At 45.9% G+C, this 15,038-nt stretch overlaps 1 protein-coding gene across 1 annotated transcript in view; it reads right to left on the reverse strand.

Annotated features, from left to right (window-relative positions):
* Window positions 1–15,038, reverse strand: part of LOC141258116 (alkaline phosphatase-like) — a 99,955-nt gene that overhangs the window by 42,306 nt on the left and 42,611 nt on the right. Inside the window, exons 4-6 of the mRNA XM_073673122.1 lie at window positions 11,429–11,603; window positions 10,915–11,087; window positions 10,564–10,698 (exon numbers count right to left, since the gene is read on the reverse strand). Of these exons, the coding sequence (XP_073529223.1) occupies window positions 10,564–10,698; window positions 10,915–11,087; window positions 11,429–11,603 (483 nt within the window). The remainder of the gene's footprint in view (window positions 1–10,563; window positions 10,699–10,914; window positions 11,088–11,428; window positions 11,604–15,038) is intronic.

Consider the following 15,038-nt stretch of genomic DNA (forward strand, 5'->3'; position numbering starts at 1 on the left):
AACCTACAAGGAAAGAAAGGGTTTATTTTCATTCCGATATTTGTGTCCCATTGACTTGCATTGGTTTCCTGTATCGGAATCGGCGATATCCGATACTTTTTGGGTATCGGTCCGATCCAATCCGATACGATATTTCCTGATATCGGAAGGTATCGCTCAACACTATCCTTAACATATTTCACAGGAAAGCACTTTCACTTTCATTTTTGAACGTTTTATTTTGAGCCTGTAAAAGTGTATTAATACCTCTGACCACGTTGTTGACAGCAGTGACCTGGGGGTCAGAAATGCTTCCTGGGGCGCTCCCCATGCTGTCCCCATGTCATTTGAGCACTGTCACTATCGTTTTGGGCACTTGTTAGGCTTTTAAAAGACTGCCGGGGGAGCCGCCGCAAAAATGCTCGAGTCTCCCATAGACTAACATTGGGCTCGTTGCTCGGGTCGAGCACCCGAGTATCACGGCGAGCTCGGCCCGAGCTTCGAGCACCCGAGCATTTTAGTGCTCGCTCAACACTAGTTATCACCACTAGTGTTGAGCGAGCACTAAAATGCTCGGGTGCTCGAAGCTCGGGCCGAGCTCACCGTGATACTCGGGTGCTCGACCTGAGCAGCGAGCCCAATGTTAGTCTATGGGAGACCCGAGCTTTTTTGCGGCGGCACCCCCGGCAGTCTGTAGAAAGCCTAAAAAGTGCCCAAAACGATAGTGACAGTGCTCAAAAGACATGGGGACAGTATGGGCATCGCCCCAGGAAGCATTTCTGACCCCCAGGTCACTGCTGTCAACAACGTGGTCAGAGGTATTAAGCCACTTTTACGGGCTCACAATAAAACGTTCAAAAATGAAACTGAAATGGTTTTCCTGTGAAAAATGTTAAGGAACTTCTTTTCCAGGGTAAAGACTTGTGTATAAGGTAAAATAAATAACCAAAAACAAAAATACTCCTCCACACCTTGGGCTATGTTCACAAGTAGCATTTTTTATGCGTTTTTGCACTTTTGTATTGCTTTCAACCGTGACAAATGCATTCACCAGGAAATGTCATTTTAACATTTTACAATATTATCTGGCCATGTGCTGTGCGACACATGCATACAGTGCTGAAAAGAGATGGGAACAGCATGGGGAAGACCCCTGGAAGCATCTCTGAAACCCAGGTCACGGCCTAAAAGTGTGCCCATCAGAAGTGATCCTTGCCGCATCAGAAGATGCAGACTTGCAACTATCCCCGTGCAAGTCCTTGTCCCAGGGCAGTGTTCAATTGTACCTCCCCGATTCCTTGTAAAGCAAGCGCAAGTGTGCAGCCTGCCACCCACCCACCCCCAGGCTGCAATATCACACTGCTAGCTTGCTTGCACTTGAAATTGGGCCTTTTAGGCATGTGGAGGCAGACGCCGGCCACCATGTCATGGCTGCTTCGGCGGCCTGGTATCCATACTCAGTCCCCAGCCGCCCGGCGGCCGGGTGTCCACGCTCAGTCCCCAGCCGCCAGGGGGCGGCCAGGTGTCCATGCTCGCTCCCCAGCCGCCCCGCGGCCGGGTGCCCACACACGGCCGGGTGTCCATAAACGGTCTCCAGCCGCCCCTATTTCTCCTGGGAACTTCCCCCACACTTTTCTTAGCCGGCCTGCTTTAGGGCAGCATTGGACGAGCCCACCAGAGAACCAGACTCCTCTGGTGGGCCCTGCCTTCTCCATCAGGGGAGTTGAGAGTGCCAAGGTGAGGAGCATGATGATGATGATAGAAATTAGCATCTGCTTTGTTTTCTTGGAATGCAAGCGTTAGTGTGCAACCTGCCACCCACCCACCCCCAGGCTGCAATTCCATACTGCTAGCTTGCTTGCACTTGAAATTGGGCCATTTAGGCATGTGGAGGCAGACTCCGGCCACCATGTCATGGCTGCATCGGCGGCCTGGTATCCATACTTAGTCCCCAGCCGCCCGGCGGCCAGGTGTCCACGCTCGGTCCCCAGCCGCCAGGGGGCGGCCAGGTGTCCATACTCGGTCCCCAGCCACCCTGCGGCCGGGTGCCCACACATGGTCCCCAGCCGCCTGGGGGCGGCCGGCTGTCCATAAATGGTCCCCAGCCACCCCTATTTAAAGGACAGCCTAACCACAAACACTTGGACAAGTGAATGTGGCCGGGGATGGTCCATCTGACTTACGCCGTCACACTGGGTTAATATTGTGGAAGCCGGGACACAGTTGGACACTGGGATGCAACACGTCCTCCAGACATAGAGGATTGGGGGTCCTGGGTCAATCGGGCTTCAACACAAAGTTCAGAAGGTAGACAGCAGCAGTGGTCAGCCTCCTACACAACGAGTAAATTATTCATGATCATGAGGCCATCCATCTCCTTAGCTTTCTATTCCTTGGAATGCAAGCGCATGTATGTAGTAGCGGCTAGGCCTGGGGTGGTCAGCATTTTGGCACATATCCTACCTCCTCCGAGGATAGCTTGATGTTTTTTCCTGCTACTATCCCAGTTCTATGACTCCCATTAAAACAAAGCTTCAGGTGATGAATGATGGATGAGGTGGTGGCAAAGGAGAAAGAGCAGGAGGAACAGGGACCATTCACATCAATATCAGGCCAGTCAACCACACATGTCTTGAAGGATATGTTTCTGTACCAAAAGGAGCGGTTCGGCTACACATTTATAGGGCATACAGTGAGTGCAATGCCTACCAAAAATTTCGAGGCACTCCAATGCCCCTTGGAAGTGACATGGAGGTCAGAGGGCCTTAACAAAACCGTTTTTTTTCCATTTATAGCAACTGGGTCTCCTGTACACTGTTGGCCTAAGCAGTGAATGGAAGGCTTTCCAAAAATTATGAGGAACTGCAATGCCCCTTGAAACAGATGTGGATTACAGCGTACTAAAAGCCTTCTACCCATTATTGGGGAGTGGGTCTCCTTTAGTGTTCACCTATGCATTGAAAAGCAAAAGCTGACTAAAATTAGGAGGAAATGCAATGCCCGTTGAAAGAGTCGTGGAGGTTAGAGTTAATTAAAAACAACATTTCAATGCCCCTTGGAAGAGCTGTGGAGTTCAGAGTGGTTTAACAAGACGCTTTTAATGCCCCTTGGAAGAGTGGTGGAGGTCACAGTAGCTTAACAAGACGGTTTTAAAGCCACTTGGAAGAGACGTGGAGGTCACAGTAAGTTAACAAAACAGTTTTAATGCTCCTTGGCAGAGACGTAGAGGTCAGATTGGAAAAAAAAGACAATATCAATGCCCCTTGGAAGAGTGGTGGAGGTCGCAGTAGCTTAACAAGACGGTTTTAATGCCCCGTGGAAGAGTGGTGGAGGTCGCAGTAGCTTAACAAGACAGTTTTAATGCCCCTTGGAAGAGTGGTGGAGGTCACAGTGGTTTAACAAGATGGTTTTAATGCCCCTTGGTAGAGACGTGGAGGTCAGAGTGGTTTAACAAGACGGTTTTAATGCCCCTTGGAAGAGACATGGAGGTCACAGTAGCTTAACAAGCCCGTTTTAATGCCCCTTGGTAGAGACGTGGAGGTCAGAGTGGTTTAACAACACGCTTTTAATGCCCCTTGGAAGAGTGGTGGAGGTCACAGTAGCTTAACAAGACGGTTTTAATGCCCCTTGGAAGAGTGGTGGAGGTCACAGTAGCTTAACAAGACGCTTTTAATGCCCCTCGGAAGAGTGGTGGAGGTCACAGTAGCTTAACAAGACGGTTTTAATGCCCCTTGGAAGAGTGGTAGAGGTCACAGTAGCTTAACAAGACGGTTTTAATGCCCCTTGGAAGAGACGTGGAGGTCAGAGTGGTTTAACAAGACAGTTTTAATGCCCCTTGGAAGAGACGTGGAGGTCAGAGTGTTTTAACAAGACGTTTTTAATGCCCCTTGGAAGAGTGGTGGAGGTCACAGTAGCTTAACAAGACGGTCTAAAAGTGTCACCATCCAGTAATGACTGTCACCCAACATTTTGACAACGCGAGGGTCACGGTTAAGGCAGCGTAACATAAAGTCAGCCATGCGTGCCAGACTGGTAACGGGCAAGACTTCCGTGTCTTCACCAAGATGATGACTGACCATGCTCTCCTCTTCCTCCTCTTCCTCCTCCCCCCTGTCCTCAGGCCACCCACGCTGAACCGACGGTATGACAGTTGTACTGGTACTACCGTCTACAGCGCATGATACCAGCTCCTGTTCTTCCTCCTCCTCCTCCTCCCTCTCATTGTCCCCCAATGCACGTTGGGATCAGATGAGGCTGGGCTGTGTGTAATCGCCCGTTATGGCTTCTTGATCCATCTCATCATACTCTGGCTGCAATGCCTCCTCTTTAATTCTCTGCAGAGAGCGTTGCAAAAGACAGACAAGTGGGATGCTGACGCTAATGATGGCATCATCGCCACTCACCATCTTGGTGGACTCCTCAAAGTTTGTCAGGATGGTACATATGTCAGACATCCAGGTCCACTCCTGAGGTCTTATGTGTGGAGTCTAACCTGAATATCGACGGCCTTGTTGCAGCTGGTACTCCACAACTGCTCTCTTCTGCTCACAAATCCTTTGCAACATGTGGAGGGTAGAGTTCCAACGTGTGGGGACATCACACACCAGTCGGTGTGCCGGAAGCTGCAAATGCTGCTGCAACACAGCAAGGGTGGCGGAAGCTGTAGCCGACTTCCGAAAATGAGCTGACAGGCGGCGTACTTTGTCGAGCAGATCTGGTAACTCGGGGTACGATTTAAGAAACCACTGAACCACGAGGTTAAGCACATGAGCCAGGCATGGTACGTGTGTGATCTCGCCTCACCTCAGAGCCGCCACCAGGTTACGGCCATTGTCACACACGACCATGCCGGGATGTAGGTTCAGCGGTCTCAGCCACAGTTCTGCCTGCTCTTTCACAGCTGTCCACAACTCACAAGCAGTGTGAGGTTTATAACCTAAGCTTATGAGTTTCAGCACAGCCTGTTGCCGCTTGGCTGAGGCAGTACTGCAGTGCTTCCAGCTTGTAACTGATGTGCTGATATCTGAGATGGAGGCTGAACATGAGGAGGAGGAGCAGGATGATGCGCAGGAGCAGCACTGTGGTGGCAACTCTGACTGACATAGGGCCCGCAATCCTCGGTGTGGGGAGGATGTGTTCCGTCCCAAGGTCCGACTGGCTCCTGGCTTCCACTATGTTTACTCAGTGTGCCGTCAGGGAGATTTACCGTCCCTGGCCACAAGCACTTGTCCACGTGTCCGTTGTCAGGTGGACTCTCCCAGTAACTGCATTGTTGAGGGCATGGAAGATGTTTGGGACACGTGCTTGTGTAGTGCGGGGATGGCACAGCGGGCAAAATAGTGTCGGCTGGGGACCGAGTACCGAGGGACGGCCACCGCCATAAGGTTGAGGAAGGATTCCGTCTCCACCAGCCTAAGGCTATGTGCCCATGATGCAGAAATGAAGCAGAAAATTTCTGCAGCATTTCTGCATCTCCCTGGCAGAAAAAACGCATGCAGATTGTGCATGCGTTTTTCCTGCAGAATACATGCGGAATACATGCGGATTCACATGCGTACCCACATGCATTAACGCATGTGTTTCCGCATGCGGACTGACAAGCACTTTCCAAGCGATAGCATCACTTGGAAAGTGCTTGACAACTAGGTCACACTATATAAATCCATGCAAAAGGCATGGATTTATATAGTGTGACCGTAAAAATAAAAAAATAAAGCTATACTTACCCCCGATCCCCGGCCGCGTGTGCTGTCGCGCTCGTCCTGGCTTCTTCCGGGTTGCCGGCATCTCGCGAGACAGCCTGCGGTCACATGACGCGACGTCATCTCAGGTGCTGGAAGGAGAAGCGCTGCTGGGGAAGCCGGACAGGTGAATATAAACTTTATTTATTATTTTATTCTTTTTTTTACAGGTACAATGGTACCCAGGTCTGGATGAGAGTCTTCTCTCCTCCAGAACTGGGTACCATCCGCACATAGAGACGCATAAAATCCGCTTGTACAAATGTACAGACACGGATTGTATGCGTCTCAATGCAAGTCAATGGCGGCGCTTCCGCTGCGCTTCCGCAAAATTAATGAACATGCTGCCGATTTATTTGCGCTGCAGAAACGCTGCGGAAAAATGCATTGACATTGCGGACTGCCATTGGGGACCATGGGGTGCGGATTACCATGCGTTTTTTATGCGTTTCCGCTGCGGAAATTCCGCAACATAAACGCATGAAAAACGCATCGTGTGCACGCAGCCTAAAAGGCAGCATTTCCAATGCAAGCAGTCGTGAAATGTGCGAATTTAGGACTGTGGCCTGTGGGGTGTTGGCTACGAATTTGCGCTTTCATTCAAAGGTCTGGGATATGGATAATTGAACGCTGCGGTGGGACGTGGACGTGGACGTTGATGCTGTTTCTTGAGAAACTGCCATAACAAGTGAAGACTGAGAGGAGGGGGCATCTTTGCATGCAGTATGGACAGGGGATTGCCTTGCACGCACAACAGGGGGTTCTCTTTCACGCACAACAGCGGAAGAAGCAGTGGTGACACCCACTGACACTGGTCGTGGACCCTGGGGTTCGCTCCACAAAGTCGGGTGCTTTGCTGACATGTGCCTGATCATGCTGGTGGTGGTCAGGCTGGTAGTTTTGTCACCCCTGCTGATGCTGGCATGGCAGATGGTACAAATGGCCTTTTTGGGGTTATCAGCAGAGTCTTTAAAAAAATTCCAGACTCTGGAAGACCTACCGCTTGTACTGGCAACGTCCCTCGTGTTGGTGTTATGGGGAACTGTTGCCCGCCTTCTGTGTGCGGCCACCACACTGCTTCTTCCTGCCTGTTGGGGTACTCTGCCTCACTCCCCCTGTGTGCTGCTGGCCTCGCTCTGCGTGTCCTCCTGCCACGTTGGGTCAGTTACTAGATCATCCACCACCTCCTCCTCTTCCACTTGCGCACCACGATCCTCCTCCTCACTTTGTGGCAATTGTGTCTCGTCATCGTCCACCTCTTGTGACAAATTGCCAGCGTCGACTTCCTCTAGCCGTGGCTGTTCAAATATTTGGGCATCGCTATATGGGATTTCCTCTTCCACCTCTTCAAGCGGAGCAGGCGAGGGGTACAAATATGGAAATGGACCAGTGAACAGCTCTTCAAAGTGTCCAAGTGTGGGATCAGTTGCTGTCTGACGACACTCGGCATGGTGGGAGGAAGGAGCATCAGGGTGAGGAGGAGTATGCGGTCGAGACTCACGGCTACTAAAACTTGACCGTGTGGAAGACAGACCAGAGGTGGTGGTGCCCAGGTGACTGGAAGTATTATCTGCTATCCAATTAATAACCTGTTCACACTGATCAGTTCGCAATACTGGTGTTGTAGTGTGCTTCCCTAGTAATTCGGTCAAGAAGTGAGAGCAAGAAGATGTGGCTGTTGGTTGTGGCACATTTTCACCTTGGCCACGGCCCCGTCCTCTACACGCACCATCACCAGAACGTCCAGTTCCACGTCCCTTGCCACGCGCCTTGCCCATTGTAAATGAAGTAAAATAGCTTACACTCGCACTATCAATGGAAAAGGGGTAATAAAAAGGAGATTAGAACTGTGGAAGAGGAAAACCACAGTTCTATTTCTCTGGCCTACACCAGAATCTTTTAAACAGATATATTTGTGTCTGAACAGTCAGGGAGATACTATTACTGTTTTTTTTATGGAAAAAATGACAAAAGCATGATAATACAGAGATATGAACCGTGGAACTGCAAAACCACTGTTCTATTTCTCTGGCCTACACCAGACTCTTTTAAACAGATATATTTGTGTCTGAACAGTCAGGGAGACACTATTACTGTTTTTTTTTATGGAAAAAATGACAAAAGCAGGATAATACAGAGATTTGAACCGTGGAAGAGGAAAACCACAGTTCTAGTTCTCTGGCCTACACCAGACTCTTTTAAACAGATATATTTGTGTCTGAACAGTAAGGGAGACACTATTACTGTTTTTTTTTACGGAAAAAATGCCAAATGCAGGATAATACAGAGATTTGAACATGGTAAAGCAAAACCACAGTTCTATTTCTCTGGCCTACACCAGACTCTTTTAAACAGATATATTTGTGTCAAAACAGTCAAGTAGACACTATTACTGCTTTTTATTTACGGAAAAAATGCCAAATGCAGGATAATACAGAGATTTGAACCGTGGAAATGCAAAACCACAGTTCTATTTCTCTGGCCTTCACCAGACTCTTTTAAACAGATATATTTGTGTCTGAACAGTCAGGGAGACACTATTACTGTTTTTTTTTACGGAAAAAATACCAAAAGCAGAATAATACAGAAATTTGAACTGTGGAAGAGGAAAACCACAGTTCTATTTCTCTGGCCTACACCAGACTCTTTTAAACAGATATATTTGTGTCTGAACAGTCAGGGAGACATTATTACTGGGTTTTTTTCGGAAAAAATGCCAAAAGCAGGATAATACAGAGATTTGAACCGTGGAACTGCAAAACCACAGTTCTATTTCTTTGGCCTACACCAGACTCTTTTAAACAGATATATTTGTGTCTGAACAGTCAGGGAGACCCTATTACTGTTTGTTTTTTTTACGGAAAAAATGCCAAAGGCAGGATAATACAGAGATTTGAACCGTGGAACAGCAAAACCACAGTTTTATTTCTCTGGCCTACACCAGACTCTTTTAAACAGATATATTTGTGTCTGAACAGTCAGGGAGACACTATTACTGTTTCTTTTTACGGAAAAAATGCCAAAAGCAAGATAATACAGAGATTTGAACCGTGGAAGAGGAAAACCACAGTTCTATTTCTCTGGCCTACACCAGACTCTTTTAAACAGATATATTTGTGTCTGAACAGTCAGGGAGACACTATTCCTGTTTTTTTTTTACGGAAAAAATGGCAAAAGCAGGATAATACAGAGATTTGAACTGTGGAACTGCAAAACCACAGTTCTATTTCTCTGGCCTACACCAGACTCTTTTAAACAAATATATTTGTGTCTGAACAGTCAGGGAGACACTATTTCTGTTTTTTTTAACGGAAAAAATGTCAAAAGCAGGATAATACAGAGATTTGAACCGTGGAAAAGGAAAACCACAGTTCTAGTTCTCTGGCCTACACCAGACTCTTTTAAACAGATATATTTGTGTCTGAACAGTCAGGGAGACACTATTACTGTTTTTTTTACGGAAAAAAATGCCAAAAGCAGGATAATACAGAGATTTGAACCGTGGAACTACAAAACCACAGTTCTAGTTATCTGGCCTACACCAGACTCTTTTAAACAGATATATTGGTGTCTGAACAGTCACAGACACATTCAATTTTTTTCGGGAAGGGGAAATACCAAAAGGTTAATAAGACGCGTATATGTACAGTCTGACTGAGGAAAAAAAAAATACAGGATTTAGATGAAAAAAAAAAGGATTTTTCCTGGCCCTTGAGACCTGGGAATAAGTCTAGCAATTTGACCAGCAGGAGCACACAGGACAATGCAGCGTTTGTTAGTATAACCACTGCGTCTTCTATACAGCCTGCCTGCCTGCCTGCCTGATATCTGGGATGGATATTAGTCCTGAGAAGGACTGTTTGTTTGCTTTGGCAGCCTTTAGAGACCCTACACTAACTATTTTGCACTATATATCTCTCCCTAACTCAGCAGCACTCTCCCTACACTGGCTGATCCGGAGAGACTGTGTCCAAGATGGCGACGCCGGTTTTAAATACTCGAGGTGACACTGTGCGGCCAGCCAATCACTGTAATGCCCACACACAACATGGCTGCGGCATTACAGTGACTGGCTAGCAATCCCTGCATGTTCATTGGCTCTGTAAAGAGTGCCAAACGAGCAGGGCGGAGACCCAAGGTCCCGCCCAAGTAACCCAGAAACCCAGAAACCCAGAAATGCTCGGTGCTCGCCGAACATCCCAAGTAGTGAGATGCTCGGGCTAGTACCGACCAGTGTCGAGCACGCTCGCTCAACACTAATGACCACGTCTGCCAAAGTCCAATCAAAATGTTACATTTTTTAACCCATATGGTAAAGGGGATAAAGCAATAAAAAGTGAAATTCCACAATTGCCATTTTTTGATCACAGACTTTACTCCTAAAAATGCAATAAAAAGCAACCAAAACATTTATGTAGTCCAAAGTGACACCAGTAAAAACTACACATCACCATGAAAAAATCAAACCCTCAAACAATTCAATCAATGGAAAAATGAAAAAGTTACAGGTCTGAAATTGGCAATTTTTTTTTACTGGAAAATCTTTTTGCCAAGTCATTTCTACTGCACACTGAATACCGCAACAACAAAACCCCCAAAAACATTGGCAGAATTGCTTTTTTTCATTATAGCAATTGGAATTTTTTGCAGTAAATGATGCTTTAAAATGTATGGTGTCATTCAAACCTACAAAAAACAAGCTTTAAATGAGCTTATTTTTGGGCAGAAAAATAAGAAAGTCATCTTGACTATTACAACAATGGGAGGAATAAGAAAAATTGCAAAAAAGAAAAATCGCCCTGTCGGGAAGGGATTAATATTCCATAGAAGAGTTGCACAATACCTGCCTCTGGTCCAGCCACATTTTTGTTAGGTTGAGATTATCTTTCCGAACGCCATTACTTGATGAATCGGTTGGGTATTCTGGGTCTGGTGTCCCCCTGGGATACATATAGGCTCTTCCTCCCCCAAGAATTACCTGCATAGAAGAAGTTATGAACCAAGAAATAGTTGAACAGTTGTAAATGTTATAATAGAGCAATAGAATAAAAAAGAAACATATATGTATAGAAGTATAGACAAATAAGAAAAAAACATTGCAGGTTCTGTTCATAAATGTAATGATGACTACATGCTCTAATTATATGCTACAGTGACCATTAGCAAATCACACCCATGAACTTCATATATTTACATTAATATCAGTATTGGTAACCATCTGGTATGCAATGTCCTTGCAGCCATTTAGGATCATATCATCAGTCATCTCATTGTCAGAGTACCAGTTCCGACTGGCACTATGTGCATAGGCAGCTGCTGGAGAGGCATGTTGGACACGGGTTGTTGTTACAATGCCTACAGATTTTCCTGCAGTAAAGACATACAATTACAATTCCTAAAAAAGCTCAAAAGAGGCTAAAATAACAGGTAAATTAACAAAAGCAAGCTAAAGAACCTCTAGCTTGCTAATTTGCCCCCAAACCCTTTAACTATAATAGTACACAATCAACTAAGTCTTTATAAACACTTCTACAAATTATTTTGCGCCAAAGTTCTGCAGAATAAAGAACCTACTGAAATATTGTAAAAAAAAAACTGTAATTATTAGGGACTAAGTGATTCTTTATGCGTACTGTATATTATGTTCTAACAACGTCTGCTCGTTTCTACCCAAAAATATAAAAAAAACAACCACGATATCTTTGTACCTGCTATTTTTGCTCGATGGAGTATGGATTTGACCTCATTCCCTTTAGCAGTCTCACAGAGGCCATACTTTACAGTTGCGCTCACGCCCAGGGTTCCAGTGTTGCCTTTTACCCCACACAAGTAGGCTGTGCCTGTACCCGCACTGTCAGGAACCTGTGCATCTACATTGTATACCTGAAATATAAGCAAGAAAAAATATGGCAACTCCTATTTTCCATACATTTTTATTCTGTATTCCATTTCCACTATTAGCCTAAGTTCACACAACCTTATAAAACATGATCCAATTTTCATTAAAAAAACAAATGATTTTTTATCTATGTTGTGGCCCATTTGCCATATGTATGGCAGTCTTATGCCATTCAGTTTTATATATCAGAAGTGAATAATGTTTACAGTACCAAATACAGTTTCCTATTTTAAAAAATTCCAATGTTTCAGTAAAAATCAGATGTTGTGCAGTTGATCGCATGGGATTTGATTTTTTTTGCGCACCTGTGAATAATATTCAACACAAACCCATGTCAATCACTGTGACCTGTTTAACAGGTTCTAGAGAGATCTTCAATGCACAGTGTAATCCAACTCTCTTGAATACACTGCTGCTTGCAAAGGCGGGGGCTGAGAAGCGAGGAGTGAGATCATCCACAGCAGTTGCCAGCTACACAGGCTGTCCCTTCCCCCGACAGCATGTGTTTCTTTGTTCAAGAAACATAATTCAACAGTAGTTATGGGAAAACTATACACCCAAGTGATAAACCAACCAGATTTTTGGAAACTGAAAGGAATGGAGAATCACACCAGCCCTTTCTCTACTACCCAGCAAGCAACGATAGAGAGATGTGCAGCACAGCCTTTCAGAAGCCCCTAGGGCCACTGTGATTGTTCTCCACATGTAGCAGGGGCCCTGCTGGGTCCGATGACACTAGAACCAGCCCCCTAGGACAGTCCAGTAAGGACGTACAGCATGTTTAAGTTTTCAGAGTTGTAGCTGAGAGAGGCCAGGGGGAGGAGAATTGAGTCCAGCTTGGAGGCAGGAGTGGGCAGGATCAAGAGAGTTTAACAGTTCCAGCAGCCCTGAGCCCAGAGTCTTTGCTCCTGGGGAGGTCGTGCCATCAGGACGTATGGGATAAGTCCGTCAACCAAGTGGGGGCCCACAGCCTCCCCATGTGGCAGCCCATCCCCCTAAAGTCAGATCATCCATCTAAACCGGCAAATGACTCATAATAACTGCTTTATACCTTTTGTACCCATGCTTTTGTGCTTGAATTCTGACCCCTGTGTATGTATAGCCCTTATGTATATAGTGTACTGTTTAGTGTGCCCTTACGGCAATTAAATATATAATTTAACCCTGGGATGTTCTTTTATCTCGATTCACAAACCATACGCCTGTTGTTCGGTCCAACAAACTTGCTACTGGGCTGATTTCTAGCCCGATATAGTCCATTATATTAAATAGGAACTGGTGGCAGCTCTCCCAGGACGACTAGGCTCTGCTTCACAGGAGTTAGTGAGCGGAGCCTCTCAGCCTGTCAAGGTTGTGGGCGAGTGTGGTGCCACGTCAGTGACTGAGTGGGCCATCTCTATCACTCCCTGGTGCCTTCCTGTGCCCGTGTGGATGGGGGGTATCTGTGCATAACGTACCAACCTGACCTTACGCGTCCCTCAGGGGGGTGCGGAACGTCACGTAGGTGCAGAGGGCAGGTCCGTACAACGCGCTCCATGTGACGTAACTGACGTCAGGCGGGAGGCGGGGTGTGGATCCATCACAAGAGGAGGCAACAGCGAGATTCTGCGGGGTCTCCCTGCTGCCATTTCTTCATATTGATGGCAGCGGTGGGATTCTGCAGGGTCCCTCTGCTGCCATTTCTTCAGAAGCACCTACAGACTTGTTAAGGTGGGTCTCATCCAAAATATGGAAGACACTAGTGCATGCTATAATTTTTTCAAGCGGACGTTTGATCTGTGGGAAAAATTTGAATGTGTAAGCTCAGTTTTTTTTACTGACCAAAAAATATGGTTGTATGAAGTTAGCCTTCCAAAGGAACAAAAATGTCAAATAATATATGCTCTAAGATCTGTTTTTCCCAGGTCTTTTGTAATGTCCTTTCTCCTTTGTATTACTTCTCCTGCCTCAAGGAGTAGAGCGATGGAGAAGTAATTGTTCTTAAAGGGAACCTGTCATTTAAAATAATGTTATTAACCTGCAGATATGGGGTTAATCTGCAGGTTAATAACATTCTGAAACCGTACGACGCTGACACTGAGAGCCCCGCTGCCGGGAGGAAATTAACTTTATTCCCAGAAGCAGGCTCTCTCTTTCAGTTATAGGGATGGCGTTGGCGTAATTTCAGTTAGCGGTCTGTGTATAAAGAGCGGTGGCTATAACCGCACCCCCGGCACTGACTGACAGCCGGCCCTAATGCTGTCCCTGTGTATAGCAGAATATGCTGCAATGTGTTGTCATATTGTACAACCTACATGTTCCTATATGTGATGCTGCTTACCATATAGCTGTGGCCTGACATAGCAGCCTTTTGAATAAGCACTGAAAACTAGGCTGATTACTGCCCCTCTTCTCTGACTGTTGATCCCCCCGATCGATGTCTCCATATTGGGGGCTTGGTGAGGCTTTTATCTTCTCCAGCTGCAAGGTGCTGAGTTCAGCATTTCCCCTCCACCATTCACAATTTAAAGGGAAGCTATCATCAGAAAATAACCTATTGCCTAAATCATGTTTTTGTGTTATACATTATTGAAAATGCTTTAAAAGAGTGTTTTATTAAAAAATTTAAGGGAATGCAAAAACATGTAAAGTATACAAGGTAAAGAAATAAGAGTAATAAATGGTTGATTTGATTAAAACAGGAACTGTTCTATATTTTTTTTTTATATAAGTCAATATAGCAATATAAATTGTTGTGCAATAGGTTACTGAACAATAAAGTAAGCTTTAACAATGGCGCCAAAAGAGCTCCAATGACAACAATTGCCCATGTTTCCTCTTCTTTCCCAAGAAGGAAAATTATAGTGATTCTAGATGAAATAGTAGAGGACCTCATCCTCGTGTTGCTTGGCTTTGTGTTTCCATATCACAGACATAACCTGCAGTGGAAAACTAAGGTAACATTATCAGGAGACCACCCATCAACAGCCTTCAGTGAAACCATGTGGTTGGTCCAAAACGATCTTGAAAAAACTTGCAAAAGTGGTGAAGTAAAAGTTCTATAAAAGTCTCCCAAATGTCAAAGAAATCTTGAACTCGGGGCGTGGCCTGAAGCTGCTGCTGGACGGAAGCGCACTTCTGAGCTCCTGCTCCTAATATTTATTTATTTTACTTGCTTATATAGAGCCATTAATTCCACAGCGCTTTACAGAAATTATGGCACTGAGCCCATTGGGACTCACAATCTACATTCCCTATCAGTATGTCTTTGGAGTGTGGGAGGAAACTGGAAAACCCGGAGAAAACCCACGCAAACACGGGGAGAACATACAAACTCCTTGGTGGGATTTGAACCCAGGAACCCAGCGCTGCAAGGCTGCAGTGCTAAACACTGAGCCACCATGCTGCTCCTAATATCCTGGCAAAGCAACTTGAAATCA

This window comes from Phyllobates terribilis, unplaced genomic scaffold (assembly GCF_046119375.1).
Source record: "Phyllobates terribilis strain yellow unplaced genomic scaffold, ASM4611937v1 Scaffold_3__8_contigs__length_932513732, whole genome shotgun sequence".
NCBI lineage: Eukaryota > Metazoa > Chordata > Amphibia > Anura > Dendrobatidae > Phyllobates > Phyllobates terribilis.